The sequence below is a fragment of the Artibeus jamaicensis genome, unplaced genomic scaffold (genome assembly GCF_021234435.1).
Source record: "Artibeus jamaicensis isolate MK-2021 breed Jamaican fruit bat unplaced genomic scaffold, CSHL_Jam_final contig_444, whole genome shotgun sequence".
NCBI classification, from domain to species: Eukaryota; Metazoa; Chordata; class Mammalia; order Chiroptera; family Phyllostomidae; genus Artibeus; species Artibeus jamaicensis.
The window spans coordinates 6,223,478-6,239,392 of NW_026521831.1; the positions used below are offsets into that span (position 1 = coordinate 6,223,478).

Here is a 15,915-nt window from a genome sequence, read left to right on the forward strand (position 1 = left end):
TCAGCAGGGCCGGTTCCTCCTGGGGGCCCCAGGGAGCAGCCGTTCCCTTGTCCTTTCCTGCCTCCAGAGGGGGTCCCTGGCTCGTGGCCCCTTTCTGCATTACCCCAACCCCTCGCCTCCCTTGTGACATCGCCTTCTCTGACGGACAGATCTGCTTCCCTTTTATAAGGGCCTTTGCGATGACATCAGGCCACCCCAATAATCCAGGACCATCTCCCCATCTGACAGCCTTAGTTTAGTTGCATCTGCAAAGTCGCTGCTACCATTAAAACATTCACAGCTTCCAGGGCCTGCGGGTCCTGGCAATCTCGGGGGCCAGAGTCCACCCACTACAGTAGTATTTATGACGTCAGAAATAGTGGATCAGGAAGCCAAGCCTCTTGGCTCGCCGTGGCTGTTTTAATTCCGCCAGAAACACTGGAAGATTTCTCTCCTGCGGGACGAGGACGTGGCTGAAAGACGCCTTGTGCTGCATTGTTTATAAAGTTCCCACACCTTGGTCCTGAAAAGCTGACCCACAAAGACGTAGATCACCGGGTTCAGGCAGCTGTTGATGAAAGCGAGGAAGTTGGACCACTGCAGGCCCAGGTCGGTGAGATGGTCCCAAAAGCAGCCCTGGACGGCCCGCATCTGGAACAGAAACTCCAGGAAGGCGAAGAAGTGGTAGGGGGCCCAGCAGACCAGGAAGGCGGCCACGAGCGTGAGGATGAGGGCCGTGGTCTTGCCTTCCGTGGGACCCCCGCCACTCGTTCTCCTGACCTCTGCCCGCCCTCGCAGGGAGGCCAGGATGTGGTAGTTGAAGAAGACGATGGCGGCCAGCGGCAGGAGGAAGCCCAGCACGTTCAGCTCCACCATCCTCACGAAGTGCCAGGCCTGGTGGGGGAGCAGCAGCACGCAGGCCGAGACGTTCAGTTCCGGGACGACTTCAACGGAGCGGAGCAGGAACGTGGGGACACTCAGGAGACCCCCCAAGACCCAGATGAGCCCGCAGGTGACCCGGGCCAGCCGCCGCCGCCGCCGCCTCCGGCTGGCCATGGGGTGCACCAGCACGCGGTAGCGGTCCTGGCTGATGGCCACCACCAGGAAGATGCTGATGAACAGATTGGCCTTGATCACGCCATTGACGACGCGGCAGAGCACGGCCCCGAAGGGCCAGTTGAATTGGTTCCAGATGTTCTGGGCCCAGAAGGGCAAGCCCAAGACAAAGACCAGGTCCGCCGCCGCCAGGTTGGCCAGGTAGATTTCAGCTGCGTTCAGACGCCGCCGGGGCAGGAGGAAGACCGACAGCACTAAGAGGTTTCCCAGCAGGCCGCAGAGGCAGATGGCGACGACGAGCATCGGCAACGTGCCCTGCAGCAGGTCCCAGGCTTCCCAAGCTTCGCTGCAGGATGTGGCATTGGGAGGCGCCAGCCGGCTCTGGTTGGAGGGCGGGGACTCCAGGAGGGTCTGGGGTGCCATCCACGGTGACCTGCAACGAACAGCATGGAGCTAACTGATGTGGGGGACACCACGCACCGCCCTCGGGCTCTATCTGGTCAGCCCAGGTTTTGGAAAATGAAGTCTCATGGCCACAGCCACACACATTCATCGACATACTGTCCTCAGCTACTTGTGTGTCACAACAGTGGGGGCTGAGTGGTCGCGACAGGGACTGTGAGGCCTGCAAAACTGAGGATGTTTACCGTCTGCTCCGTTAGAGGAAAATTTACCAACTTCTCCTTGAAGGACAGGACCAGGGCTTTGAAACGAGTCCAAATCCTGGCACTGTCCCCCCCCACTTGGTGTGGGCCACTTAGACCCACTGACTTTCATTTTTCTTTTTGAAAATCGAAGCTAATGGGATCCTACTTGGCATGGTTGACTGGCATAGAGGAAGCACTAAGTGGAAAGTAGCGATCAGTCTTATTAATAACCGTGGTATTATTACTAACAGTCTAACAAACGCTTAATGAACATCTGCTTTGCGCCGGCACTTGGCCGGGTGCTGGAGAGGCAGGCAGCAGGACAGGCTGAAGGTGCCCACCCCCCAGACAGGGATGCAGACCTGGAGAGAGGCAGGAAAGACATGCCTCCTGAGCAAATATGTGAGCAGGAGAGGCGTGAGATGGGATCGGATTCTAGATCTAGTCTGAAGGTAGTGCGTACCACCGTAATTTTATGTCCGATATTGGTCGTGAGGGAGAAGACTTTTGGCCTGAGCCCCTGGAGATATCAAGTTCATCAACGGAAATGGAGATGATGGAGTGAGGATGCAGGGTGTTTTTTTCTTCTTTTTTTGAATGGGGAGAGATCAGGAGTTCACTTGGACACATCAAGGCCGAGCGGCCTGCTGGACATAGGGTGGGGATGTCCAGTGGGCGCCTGGTAAACCAGACAGGGAGGTTTTCAGAGGCCAGGTCGAGATAACGGCGCACAGTTGGGAGCTGGAATCTCACGGCTGGTCTGTGAAGCCCCAGGACTGGATGAAACTGCCGACGGGTGGTTTAACGAAAATGTGCCTAAGCGATGAGCTTGTGTTTCTCAACGTCGAGGGTGCACATGGAACTTGCACAGAATGTTCGTTGATGTCTGTGCCGCTAGGGGGGGCCATGGCAACCTCACCGACCACCAGAAACCCAGACACCAGCTGCTCTTGCAGACGCTAGTAGTTTTGAAAGAGTCGCCCTGAGACGGCGACTGGGCCTGCAGAGCCGCAGCAGAAGCTGCTGTACATCACTGTGTGAAGTGTGACTGTTCACCTCGACCACTTGACTGCGGGTTCGGTTACTTCAGCTCCTTTTGGTCGCAACTCAGCTTGTGCACTTGTGACCGCGGAAACGCTGACCAAACGCTCACACATGCGCACGTGTGAGGCCCACGCACACCCTGAACTGTGCCACTTTCGCACCCGTGTCCTCATATTCTTCAAATTATGAAAATTCGTCAGTTCCGACCCTGATCTAATTCTTTCATCCAGGGCGTGGAATCAGAGCAAAATTTCCGAAGTTCATTCTGGCAAATGGCATTCTAAAGTTGGTTAAAATTGCTCACACTGGAAATGAAGTTGCTGTATTTTGTGATGATGAAACACAGATGTTTTAGTGGCCACAGTGTTACAGTAACAACACTGTTCTTACTAAAATAAGAGACAGATGGGCCCGGGCTGGTGCAGCTCAGTGGATTGAGCAACGGCCTGCAAACTGAAGGGTTGCTCGTGTGATTCCCAGTCAGGGCACATGCCTGGGTTGTGGGCCAGGTCCCTGGTAGGGGGTGGACCAGAGGCAACCACACACTGACATTTCCCTCCTTGTCTTTCTCTCTTCTTTCCCTTCTCTAAAAATAAATAAATAAAATCTTTTAAAAAAGTTTAAACTAAGAGACGGATGGAACAAACACAGACAGACTTGGAACAGGTTTACCCAATTTGTAATTGCACATAAATAAGTTTTGATTTCTACCGACTGAAATGGAGGTTGCAGTTGACCAAGTTTATAAAACGTCATTAAAACGTAGTTACTGAACCTCAAACCTTTTGTGATGTAGTCAATGGCGAGTTTGAAAAAGCACAGCTTCAACGTCTGTTTTTTTTTCTCGGCTGCCCGTCACCAGTCAGTTTTAGGGAACGCTAGTGTAAGTTCCCTAAACTGTCATTAAATTGCTTGTTAAAGCAGACCTCTAAATAGGTGAGTTTTGATCCAAATCAATTAGAAATCTTTAATCAAGTTATTCAATAAATGTACTACCAGAACATCAACTTTTAAAGCTTTTAGCAGATTACAGTAATTGAAATCAAAGCTTTTATGTGGAAAATAATGAAGCTTTTTTTTTTTTTTGCTAAAAGAGCAAGGGACAAAATGAGCAAATTAAGTGATGAAAGCTCAAATAGCACACAAGATTTAATTTTAAAATCCTGTAATAAAATTCTATGATGAGCTTTGGAATAGCTCAAGTTGTAGGAAGAATTTTTTCAGGTGGATAAATTCATATTGTATACAGAAAAAAGGATAAAATCGAGAAAGTCAATGATCTGTAGCAGCTAAGTTGGACAAAGCATTAAAAGATTATGAATAACTACAGCTTACTTACAGAGTTTAATCTGGGAAATATGTTTGTGCAGACAGAAACTCTGAACTAAGGCGGTGCCAGTGACAATATCTGGCTGCCACATTTGCAGAACCCTGTATGCAAAGCACCGGACTTGAGAACTTTTTGTCAGAACTTGCTCAGAGCTTTTCAGGTACCTCAGCCCGTGTGGAGGGAACATTTCTTAATTAAATATACGCTGGTCCAAGAAAAGAATCAATCAAAGGCATTCATTTAAATTTATAACTGTAAAATTGGAAGAAAAGGATTTCAGCAACTATACGGAACAATTCAAAATAATAAAACCTCAGTGAAAGATGGAGACACTCTTCGGGAAAGTGCCCGGGCTGTGTCAGAGACGGGTACAAGTGTAAGAAGCTAATTATGGTTCACGGACATGTGCCAGGCACAAGCACTTCGCTGGTGGCATTTCCAATGTCCAGTTAATTAACTGAAAGAAAAGGCTTTATTCTGCTTTAATATGTGTGTGTGTGTATATGTATATATATATTTGATGTATATATATTTTTAAAACAATTTTTTGAAAAAAGATTTTGATTAAAACTACTTTGTGACTCTATTAAATATAATATAACCAACTTACTGTTTTTTAAATATATTTTATTGATTATGCTATTAGAGTTGTCCCATTTTCACCCCTTCACTCCCCTCTGCCCTGCGCACTCCCTCTCACCCACATTCCCCCCTTTAGTTTACGACCACGTGTCTCAAGCTCTTTAGATTCTCTATTTCCCCTACTATTCTTACCCTCCCCTGTCTATTTTCTACCTACCATCTATGCTACTTATTTTCTGTACCTTCTCCCCCCTTCTCCTCCTCCCACTCCCCTCTTGCTAACCCTCCATGTGATCTCCATTTCTATGGTTCAGCTCCTGATCTAGCTGTCCTCTTAGTTTGCTTTTGTTTTAGGTGTGGTTGTTAATAATTGTGAGTTAGCTGTCATTTTACTGTTCATATTTTTATCTTCTTTTCTTAGGTAAGTCCCTTTAACATCTCATATAGTAAGGGCTTGGTGATGATGAACTCCTTGAACTTGACCTTATCTGAGAAACACTTTATCCGCCCTTCCATTCTAAATGAAAGCTTTGCTGGATAGAGCAATCTTGGTTGTAGGTCTTTGGATTTCATGACTTGGAATACCTCTTTCCAGCCCCTTCTTGACTGTAAGGTCTCTTTTGAGAAATCAGCTGACAGTCTGATGGGAACTCCTTTGTAAGTGACTGTCCCCTTATCTCTTGCTGCTTCTAGGATTCTCTCCTTCATTTTAATCTTGGCTAATGTAATGCTGATGTGCCTTGGTGTGTTCCTTCTTGGGTCCAACTTCTTTGGGACTCTCTGAGCTTCCTGGATTTCCTGGAAGTCTATTTCCTTTGCCAGATTGGGGAACTTCTCCTTTATTATTTGTTCAGATATCTTTTTCACTTGTTGCTCTTCCTCTTCCCCTTCTGGTACCCCTATAATTTGGATGTTGGAACGCTTAAAGATGTCCTGGAGGTTCCTAAACCTCTCATTCATTTTTTTGAATTCTTGTTTCTTCATTCTTTTCTGGCTGGATATTCTTTCTTCCTTCTGCTCAGAATGGTTGATCTGAGTCCCAGTTTCCTTCCCATCACTATTGGTTTCCTGTACATTTTCCTTTATTTCACTTAGCATAGCATTCATTTTTTCATCTAATTTGTGACCAAATTCAACCACTTCTGTGAGCATCCTGATCACCAGTGCTTTGAACTGTGCATTTGTAGGTTGGCTACCTCTTTGTCACTTATTTGTATTTTTCTGGAGCTCTGATCTGTTCTTTTCTTTGGGCCACTTTTTTTTGTCTTGACATATCTGTTATATGGTGAGTGGCGGAGCCTCAGGTGTTCACCAGGGCGGGACAACCCGGTGGCTGGGTTGTGATGCTGCATGTGGGACAGGGGTCCGAGAGGGAACAGTGGTGCTTGCCCCACTCTTTGTTGGACCTCAGTCCATTCTGCCCTTTCCCCCAAGCAAACTGGGCCCTTCTGGTGCTGGTACCTGGGTGGGTGGGCTTGTGTACATTCTAGGACCCTATGTGTCTCTCCAGCGAACTCTTCTGTGAGGCTGGGAGTCTCTCCTGCTGCCTCCACCCCCACTGGGGTTTTGAGGCTTTATTTCCCTGCTGGGGTCCTGGGCTGTGTACTCCGTCCTTCTCCCCAGCTTCTCCGGGTTTATCTGCATGTGAACATGGGCCGCCTGGTCCACATTCCACCACCTCGATGGGTCTGCCTGCTGCTGCTTTGGCCACAAGTCCTCTCTGCCCTGCTGCCCATCTCTGCCCCTCCTACTGGTCTGAATAGTTGTGTCTTCTTTAACTCCTTGGTTGTTGGACTTCCATACAGTTTGATTTTCTGTCAGTTCTGGTTGTTTTTTGTTTTTAAATGGTTGGTGTCCTTCTTTTGGTTGTGGAAGGAGGCGCAGTGTGTCCATGCCTCCATCTTGGCCGGAAGTCCCAACTTGTTGCTTTAAGGCCCTCAGTCTGTGGGGACGGACAGGGCAGCCACAGGAAACACACATGCCTCGCACACCCGCCTTCTCAGACATGAAGCGGGCCGCCCGCAGCCCCGTTGTTCTGCACGCGGTTGTACAAGCTGCTTCCCGAGGCTGCCACTGGGCTCCATGCCGCCCCTTCCTGTGCTGCCCTCGGGGCCAAGGGAAGCCCGGGGACCTCTGTGTCTCTGTCCCAACCTTCCACCACGCCGAGGCTGAGGGCCAGGCCCTGGTGCCCAGATCTGACCCCGGGCCACACCTGTGACATGCCGAGGGCCCAGGACTGTGCTGGGCTTTTGGTAACTGAGCCTGACAACGTGCCTGGGAGGAAGGGCGAGACCTTTATGCCCATTATACAGAGAAGCAAACTGAGACAAAGACAAAGCAATAACTTGGCCAAGTTTGCGTGACATCGGCTGTGTGTCTTGGCCCAGTTCAGGGTCCCTGTCTCTCTTACACGACCTGCTGCGACTACAGAGAGAACGAGCCTGGAGGCAGGGGACCGGGGCTTTGGTCCTGGGGTCACCAAACTGTGTGATTCTGGGCAGGTCCAGGGACTTCTCTGAGGCTCAGTGTCCTCAGTGGCGAGGTGGGAATGGCGGCAGCTATTGCAAAGCGTGGCAGTAAGGCTTGAATGAGCTCATGTGCATACAGCCCCCCACAGGCTGTGAACCACCAAATCCAGGCTTCATGATAATAGCTGCCACCTCATCAACAGTGGCACTGGCTACAGTAGTAATAACAGCGATGACCAAGTGTCCCGGTCCCTCTGAGCAGGAGTGAGGTCTCCTCCACGTGGACCACCATGAGGGTGGAAAGTACCCCAAGCCCCCTCCCCTGCCCTGGGGCCCAGCGCACGAGGGCACTAAGGCACTGGCCTCTGGAAGGCTGGGCTCTGGAGGGCCTGGTGCTTGCGATTCCCCTTTGTCTCAGCCTTGGAGCTGTAACCACCAGGAGTTTAAGAAGGAGCCACCAGAAAGGGCTGAGGACTCATGATGGAGGCTGAGCAAGCCCACGGCTGTGATCTACTTCACTTCTCTCCCTTCCCCAGGTATCCCTGAACACGCATGGAGGGGACCCACATCCCCTCTGAAGTGTGCTTACCTGAGCAGGCGAGGACGGCTCTTGGTGGACAGTGGAAGGGGCCTGGCTCTGTGTCCTCCTAAGAGACCCCAGGGTCAGTGAGAGGCAGGAGCTGCCCAGGCACCACCAGACCAAAGGGCTGGCCTTGGGGCACAGGGCTGACGGGTTGGCCGGATAAGGGCCCCAGAGATGTCTACATCCTAGTCCCTGGGACTTGTAAATACGTTGTTGCCTTACTTGGCAAAAGGGTCTTCGCAGGTGCTACGAAGCTAAGGATCTTGAGATGGGGAGATGAGCTTATTAAGGAGATGAGCTTAACGTAATCCAAAGTGAACTTCATTTATGCCTGAAAGAGGACAGCGGGAGGGCCAGAGTGGGAGAGAGACCAGAGGATACTGCACAGCTGGCTCTGAAGACGGGGGAAGGGGCCGGGAGCCAGGGACCAGGAGCAGCCTGGAGAAGCTGGGAAGAGCAAGGAGCGGTTCCTCCCTGATCCTCAGAAGGAGCGCAGCCCTGCTGACACCTTGATTGTAGCCCAAAGTGACTGATTTTGAACTTCTGACCGGCCCAGCTGTACGATAATGACTTTGGGTTGTTTTCAGCTACTAAGTTCATGCTCGTTTGTTACAGTGGCCGCAGAAAACTCACACAGGGGGCAAAGCTCGCCCCTGCCCCGGGCATCAGGGACTGCTGCCTGCTCCCGCCAGCAGACGTCTGGCTTCAGCCCCCGTGCCGTGGGTTCAGCAGACACTGCCCCACGGGACCCCACCGAGTCCCTGGCCCCTGAGGTCACAGCGTGTCTGCTCCAACTGGGCTCATTTGTAAGCACAGCATCTGCCTGTGTTTATGCAAAGTTAGCCAGAGAGAGGGAATCTTCCTTCGCTGGTTCTCTCAGTTCTAGCTCTGACGTTTGCCTGGCACATAGTAGGTATTCAGCAAACAGCAGCTATTACTGTTATTAGTACTATTTGATCCTATTTGAAAATCTCAGAGGTGGCATTGGGCAAGTCTACTAGAGACGACACTTCTGGAATTTCCATGAGATACTTTACAAGTTCTGCACATTTTAAACATTGGCATGTGGCCCTTGGAAGACAACTGGGCTTTCTTCTGGTTGATTCCCCAGGCCCACCGTGAGGGAACGGTTAGAGGCCTTTGGGGTACGGACTCAGATGGTAAAGAATGTCCACCCAGGAACATAATAACGCGCCATTTTCAAGCCTCAAATAATAACCCCACCAATGACCAACCGTCAGCCTTACGAAACCTTGTAAGCGATCCCGGGGAAACAAACCTGATTTTTGTTCATCAGAATTTGTCAGGGGTGACTACCGGTCCTGAGGGGCTGCGCTCGGGCTCTGCGTGCTGCGTCTGACCCGGCCGCAACCTCCACAAGCCGTTCCCAACCCTCGCCGCCCCCCGGCCCGGCCCCCAGCCTGCTGGGAAAACAACCAAAACCCAAAGTGGGCACAGAACATGCAGCTCTTTGGCTGACTTAGAATTATGTTAAAAACACACAACACACACACTTACAGAAAGCTGCGGGTTTTTACGCTTAGAAATACATTTAAAAACACACACAAATTATGACAATATTTAGTTGTAAAAGAAAGATTATTTTCTCTCTTTCTTAGAAACACGGGCCCCCTCTTATGTTTTCGTCTCGTGGGAGAAAAGGAAGGTGGTCATTTACTTACTCAGGAAGAAAATGAAAGCACTAGCCCGGCCAGCCAGTGGGCTCGCTGACAGGCGAGAGCTGCCTCTGGGGGAGCGTTCTCTTCTGGGAAGCGCTCGGAAACGGGGTGGCCTTCACTTATGTAACCTCTGCTCCGATGATGTCATCGGAGGGCTTGCCAGAGGGGGAAGGAGGCTGTGGTGTTGGGAGGAAAGCCGCTTTGTTCTTCGGAGCTGGTAAGAGATGGGCCCTCCTTACCTTGCGAACAGGTGGGGAGGCCTGCGGTACGGCCCCCCCCCCCCAAGGAGGGCACCTTGGCCAACATGCCCTTAGAACGCATTTGGCACAGGGCACATAGTCACGGAGAGTGCAGTGACCGGGCATGGTGCCAGAAGACCACCACACTGATGGAGGGCGTCACTTGGTAAGACATAAAAATATCTGATCACAATGCTGTACACCTGTGATAGTATGTGCCCACTGTAACTGGAAAATAAGTTGAAAACTCTTAAAAAGGGCAAAAGTCAAAACGAAAACCACACCCGTTTGGGCATCTCAGAGTCCCCCTGAGCCTCGGGCATCGGCAGACAGTGAGTGATGACTTTGCCCGATTACAGCGGGGTCCTCAGCAGCTTTCTTGGGAGCTGACTCCAGCGCCCCCATTGGAGTTTCGGGCATGAAGGATACGCTGCCAAGAATCCATCAGTGCGGACCCTGTGAAATGAGCAGGGAGCTGGGGAAAGTCTGACGCACGCACTGGGCAGAGTTGAGTGAAATCAGACTCGCTTTTTCCTAATCCTCCCTGGCAGTTCCGAGGCCCGAGCTCCAGCTGCATCTGCATACATCAGCGTGAACTCCTCAAGAGCCCCTCTCCAGACAGTAAGACATTTTCTGGCTTTCTTTGAGAGTCAGGCCTCGAGATCCTTAAACATCCTTGCATCTTCTTCCCATCGTTGCTTCCAAAGAGTAAGACGTTTCAAGTTCCCTCCCTAGATGCAAAACAGCGCATCCACACCAAGGCTCTGGCAAGGTGATGCCCCAAATCTCATCCCCTCAGCACCCCCCACACCCTGGTCCTGCCTCTCGATGTCTCTACAAACTCAATGAACATGGCCAGAGCAGAAAGTGTCCCCTTTGTCCTCAGAAGCTGGCCTTTTCAAGGTGTTTCCCTTGTCTGACCCCTCCGTGGGTGACAAACTATACTTTCCAACTTTCTAGCAGTTTCTTCCTGCTGATGGACACCTTAAAATTGTGGAAGCAGGGGAAGAAATAAAACACTCCAGGGATCAGTAGCAGATGTGTGGTTTAGAGAGGAAACCAGAATTCACCTCTGCGGAAGGCCCCCGCAGGTTGGGAGCGACCTGGGGCTTCATAGTGGTGCAGATGTTAGGTGAGTGCTGCTAGTGCTTCAGGGTGGAGCTTAACCAGAGAAAGTCTCCAGATCCCAAGACTTCCTAATCAGGACTGTAGACTGGGGGTCTTGCCGGGCAGCCTCCCTGCCCTTTGCAGCAAGTGGCTGGCTTTCCTCCTTTGGTGAGCATTCGGACTGGATGACTTCTGGGAAGTGCTACTCCCAGGCGGTGTCTTCCTGCCCGAGCACGTGTCCACCACGGAGACGCCCCGGAGGTCTGGGCTTTGCTTCTCGGGGAGGGCAGTCCAAGAGGAGAGGCAGACTGAGTGAGGCAGGACCACGTGGCCAGGACTGTCTGTCAGGGCCCCACACACCCCCTAGGGGGGCTGAGTGAGCTGGCCATGAGGAAGTGACTCTGTGGCAGCCTTGCCAGGGCCGTGGGGGCCCCGCCCATGGGTGGGATGGAAGGTGACGGAGATGATTAACACGTGGAGGCCCCCCTGCTGCTCACCGGGGTGGGAAATGGGAAGCAGACCTTGGTCAGGGGGAGAACAGGATCTTCCTCTGCCTGTGGGCCCTGGGGGCCTGGGAGCCTTCATTCTGGGGACAGTGGGCAGGGTGAAGGAATCTCAAGTGTATAGGGGACAATGGGTCCCTGCGGCATGGAGAAGGCAGGGGTGGCTGAGAGTGACTGAAGTCTCCCGGGCACTGGGACTTGGGGGAAAGCGTGTGAGGAGCACACTGTAGCACAGAGACGGCCGTTGGGCTGGCAGGGCACCCAGGGCTGCCTGGCAGGAACGTGGGCGGGCCTGGCCAGCTGGGCAGGGCGGACCCGCCTTCCCTGGGCTTGTTCTGCGAGCCGAACAAGGCAGCCCCAGGCAGCCCCATGGCAGCCCCATCTCCCAGGGACGGCTGGCCCCAGACCCTGCTCCATGCACATTCAGAGCAAGGTGAGCTGGAGTTTGAAGAACTTGGGGACGCATGGTCACCATTCCCATCATGATATACAGGGTCACTTTTCATTTTGCTAATTGTTACGGCCTGTAGTCACTTCATCTGGTCTCCTTTCTAGTCACATCCAGCAAGTTCTTCGAGGTGATAGACTCCAGTATCCCTCCTTCAGCACGTCCTACCAATAGCATCCACACACCGAGGCTCTTCAAGTCTGTCACTAGTCCGTACAGCACGTGACGGCTTTGCCGCTGCCTCTTCCACCTCTGGGTGGAGGAAAGAAAAGCAAAGCCAACCGTTTCTCTCCAGGACTGAAGATGATGTTCCAGTTCAGGCCCGCCAGCGCCCCTCCACCTCGGTTCATGCCCTCCTTTCTCTCCGAGGTTCTAGACCTGTGGCCACAGATCGGTCTGCCACAGAACTCGGCCACCCGATCTCCTTGCTTCCTGATTTCCTTCCTTCAGTCTATCCTTGTGCTAGATTAACATTCCAGAAGCACTAGGACTTTGTCACTTCACGGGACAAAGGCCCAGCCCTTGGACTCCATAGACACGGCTGTGCTGTGATGCTCTGAGCCGCCCTCCACCCTGGGCCTCCTGCTCTGGTGGAGGGGGTGACTCCTGGGCTCCTAAGACACCCACACTCACCTCCCCGCTCCTCTCCACCGCTTGACACCCACCCATCACACAAGCCCCGCTATGGCCCCGGCCCCTCTGTGAGCACAGGCTGAGCATCCATCCCTCTCTTCTGCAGACCTGGGCGGAGCCCTGCGTGGTGCCAGGTGAGTGCGGGTGCCCAGGGGACAGGGAAGAAGGCTCGGAGCCCAGCCCGGAGCTGTTCACGCTCTGGTGACCAGGCAGGTGAGCCACAAACATCTGCAGCCAGGTGTGCCCATGCCACCATAGAGGAGCACACGCAAGGGGGCCAGGATGGCAGGGGCAAGAGTAAGGCGCCAGGATGTGAGGGGGACAAAAACGAAATCCTAAATGTAGGGTCAGCAAAGCCCCGGCACCTGCATACCCACAGGGCAGCTGTTGCCAATTTGAGTGTGTCCTGGGCATCGGGCAGCTGCGGGCGTGGCCCTGGCCTGCGACGATGACCATTTAGACTAAGAGAAGGGCCCTGATGCAGGTCCCTGGGCAGAAAGAGCTCCGCTGGGTCGGGGTTTTGCAGACCAGGAGGGCCTTCTAAAAATCCACATGAAACTCTGTCCCCACGTTGGCCTCACTTTGGGAGGTGAAGGCTTTCTTGACGAGGCAGGGGGGCTCACCAGACCCTCCTCTTACGAAAGTCGTGAGCTAACAGGGTATGGGGGCAGGGCAGGTGTGCCCCCCAAAGCCCTCGGTTTGGTGCAGGAAGGAAAAACAGTTTTAGCCCAAAGTGAGGCCTTCTGGAGAGTGTGGTACAGAGAGGGGAGCCAGCCCATCGGTGAGAGGCCCCGGGAGAGAGATGGGGGGCCAGGCAGTCCTGGGGACGCTCCCACCCCCAGTTTTTTCACCTGGGAAGGGCCCTGCCTCCATTGAGAGCTGTTGCGAAGATCAGATAAGTGCGTTCACAGGAAGGGTGATGTTCACAGGAAGGAAAGATGTTCACAGGAGGGGTGAGTATGTGGGTGTTGATGTAGCTTTTCCCAGTTTTGTGGACTTTCTTTGTGTAATCTGGCAGAGAGTGCTCCTGTGGAAAAACCTCTCCTGTCATTTTTCAGCCCAGAGGCTGGACTGGCCTGTGTGGACAGCAAAAAATGGGGTCATGGACTGAAGCTACTGTCCTTAGAAACCAGGAGTTTGAAGTGGAGTTGACATCAGAGCATCCTACTCAACACAGGTCACATTGGTCCCCAAGAGAGGACGTTTTCCATGAGCTGCAAAACCCTGAGCACAGGGGATCCGAAGATGCCGAAGGCACCTTTCACCTTTTGTTAAAGATTCCAAAGCCAGAATCTCATGGTCTGGTCTGGAAGTCGCGGTGGGCAGGTCTGGGCCACAGGGCCACTTTGCCAGGGTTTCGATCCCAGCTCCCTCACGGGTGAGCTGGGTGAACTTGGGTCATTGTCTATATCCCCCTCGTGGAGCCTCAGTTTCCTGGCCTTCGCAGAGTTGGGGGTCACAGGCGATGATGGGGAGAGGCAGCCAGCCCGGGGTCAGCCACCCACAGCATCAGCTCTGGTTTAACCACTGGGCTGCTGGTGGGGAGCCAGCACGGGAGGGGTGACATGGCTGTCCTCTGTCCCGGCCAGGACTGGAGAGAGGGAACAGGCACATGTTGCTGGCCCACTGAGTGCGCCCCGCAGGGTGGCTCGGCCTGGGGCGTGGCGACCAGAGGAGCCTCGGAGCTCGGTCTCCAGCCATTTCTCCAGGTGGCCTATAAGCTTCCCCACTACGTGGGCATGGTGATTGGCTGTCTGAAAGCCAGCGGCTGGGCCCTGTGGCCTCTTCCTACCCTCATCTGAGACTCCCCGAATCAGCCTGACTCTGGGGCCTGGGGGAGGGGGAGAGAAACAGGCAGCCTGGTCCTGAGTCACTGGAGATGGGACACGTAGACCAGCATGGGCAGACCTCGGGCGTGCACGCTCTGAGCACTGGGGCTGGCCCCTAACGCGCCGTGACCCTGGGAAAGGCCTAGCATCCTCCTGGTGAAAAACTCTCCGAAGTCTGTAAGGTGTCACGTTCTATTCCTTCTCGGGAAGTCGTCTGTCACAGGCTGGCCCCTGTGGCCATCAGGGACCCGAGGAGCACATCGACTCAGACTCACTCTTCCACCGTTGGGGCGAAAGATGTGCTCAGACGGCCAGGGGCTGCCTCCAAGGGGAGCCGGGACGAGTAAAGCACTGCATTGGTCTCAGAGCGCCGCAGCTGGGACGGCTTAAAACAACGGGCATTTATTCCCTCCCAGTCCAGGAGGCAGAAGTCCAAACTTGAGGTGCCGGCAGGTGGGTCCCTCTCAGCGGCTCTGAGGGAGACTCTGCCCCCACCTCTCGTCCGGCGTCTGGTGGCTCTGGGCGATCCCGACTGTCCCTGGGCTCGTAGAAGCATCGCCCCAGCTCTGCTCTCTGCATCTCTGTCTGCCCTCTCCTTCTCCAATAAGGAGCCTGGTCGTTGAATTTAGGGTCCACCCCGATCCAGTATGACTGCATCTTAATTATGTCCCCAAATAAGGCCACATCCTGAGGTCCCATGTGGGTGTGGATGTGGGGGGAGGGAACAGTATTCCACCCACGAGAACACCTCTATCTCACTTTACTTCATAACACCTGGGTCCTCATTTTATAGGCAAAACACCTGGAGCTGAGAGACGCTAACTGACCTTGTCCAAATCCCCGCAGCCAGGCAGCGGCAGAGCTGGGATATAAAACAGGACCCTGGCCCCAGCCCAGGGCAGCCCCGGCACCTTGGTGTTGCCCTTGAGAGTTAATGCAGCCCCCTCTCCACAGACATGAGCCCCAGGTGAGCTAGGCACACCTGTGGTGAACTCTGCCCACTTTACAGAGGAGGAAACTGAGGCCAAAGGCCAGGGATGGGGGGTGGAAATGAGTCATGTGGTTGGCCAGGGTCACACAATGAGTAAGTGTCTTGGTAGGGACTCAAGTCCTGGCCTCCAGAGTTTTCCCTGCTGTTAAATATTATATCTCGATATAAGCTAGATGAAAGAAGCCAGATTGCATGATTCCACCTACAGGAAATGTCCAGAACAGGCCAATCTAGAGACAGAAGGAGGCGGTGGGGAGGGAGGACTGAGAAGTGGCTGCTGATGGCCAGGCGCTTCCCTGTGGGGGGTGAAGGTGTTCCGAACCAACAGCAGAGGTGGCTGCACGGGGACAGCCTGCGTGGGAGAGCGGGCTTCGTGGCATGGGGCTCAAGTCTGCACAAGGCGTCTCGGCGGAGGTGCCAGCCCCCAGGTGTGGGGAGGGGGCTGTGCAGGAAGTGAGTGCTCCCAAGGCCCAGAGGACGCAAAGGCCGTTTATCGGGATGGAAACGGCTGGGGCCCAGGCCCAGAAGCTCTGCGTGTACAAAGGCAACCGAGGGCTTTCTCAGGGACAGAATCTGTGTCCCTCTGTTAAGGCACAAACTCACAGAGAGCAGGCCAGCTGCCGGGGCACCCTTCTGCCTTGGGTGCTTCTGTCTCTGGGCCTCAGTTGCCACCTCAGTGGTTGGGAGGGTCAAGTCTAAATGAACCCAGCAAAGGGCGAGACGTGATGATGGGGCCCCTTTAACCTCAGCCCAAGCCACAAAGCATTAACCTTTCAACCCTGACTCTTGCTACACCA

The 15,915-nt window shown here is 53.5% G+C and overlaps 1 protein-coding gene across 1 annotated transcript; it reads right to left on the reverse strand.

The window, feature by feature from the left end:
* BDKRB1 (bradykinin receptor B1) lies at window positions 1-9,439 on the reverse strand. Its single transcript, XM_037130342.2, has 2 exons — window positions 9,372-9,439; window positions 1-1,468 (listed from the first exon to the last, which is right to left on the reverse strand). Exon 2 carries the CDS (start codon window positions 1,456-1,458, stop codon window positions 400-402), a length of 1,059 nt encoding a protein of 352 aa, XP_036986237.2. The 5' UTR covers window positions 1,459-1,468; window positions 9,372-9,439; the 3' UTR covers window positions 1-399.
* Window positions 9,440-15,915: the final 6,476 nt, after the last annotated feature.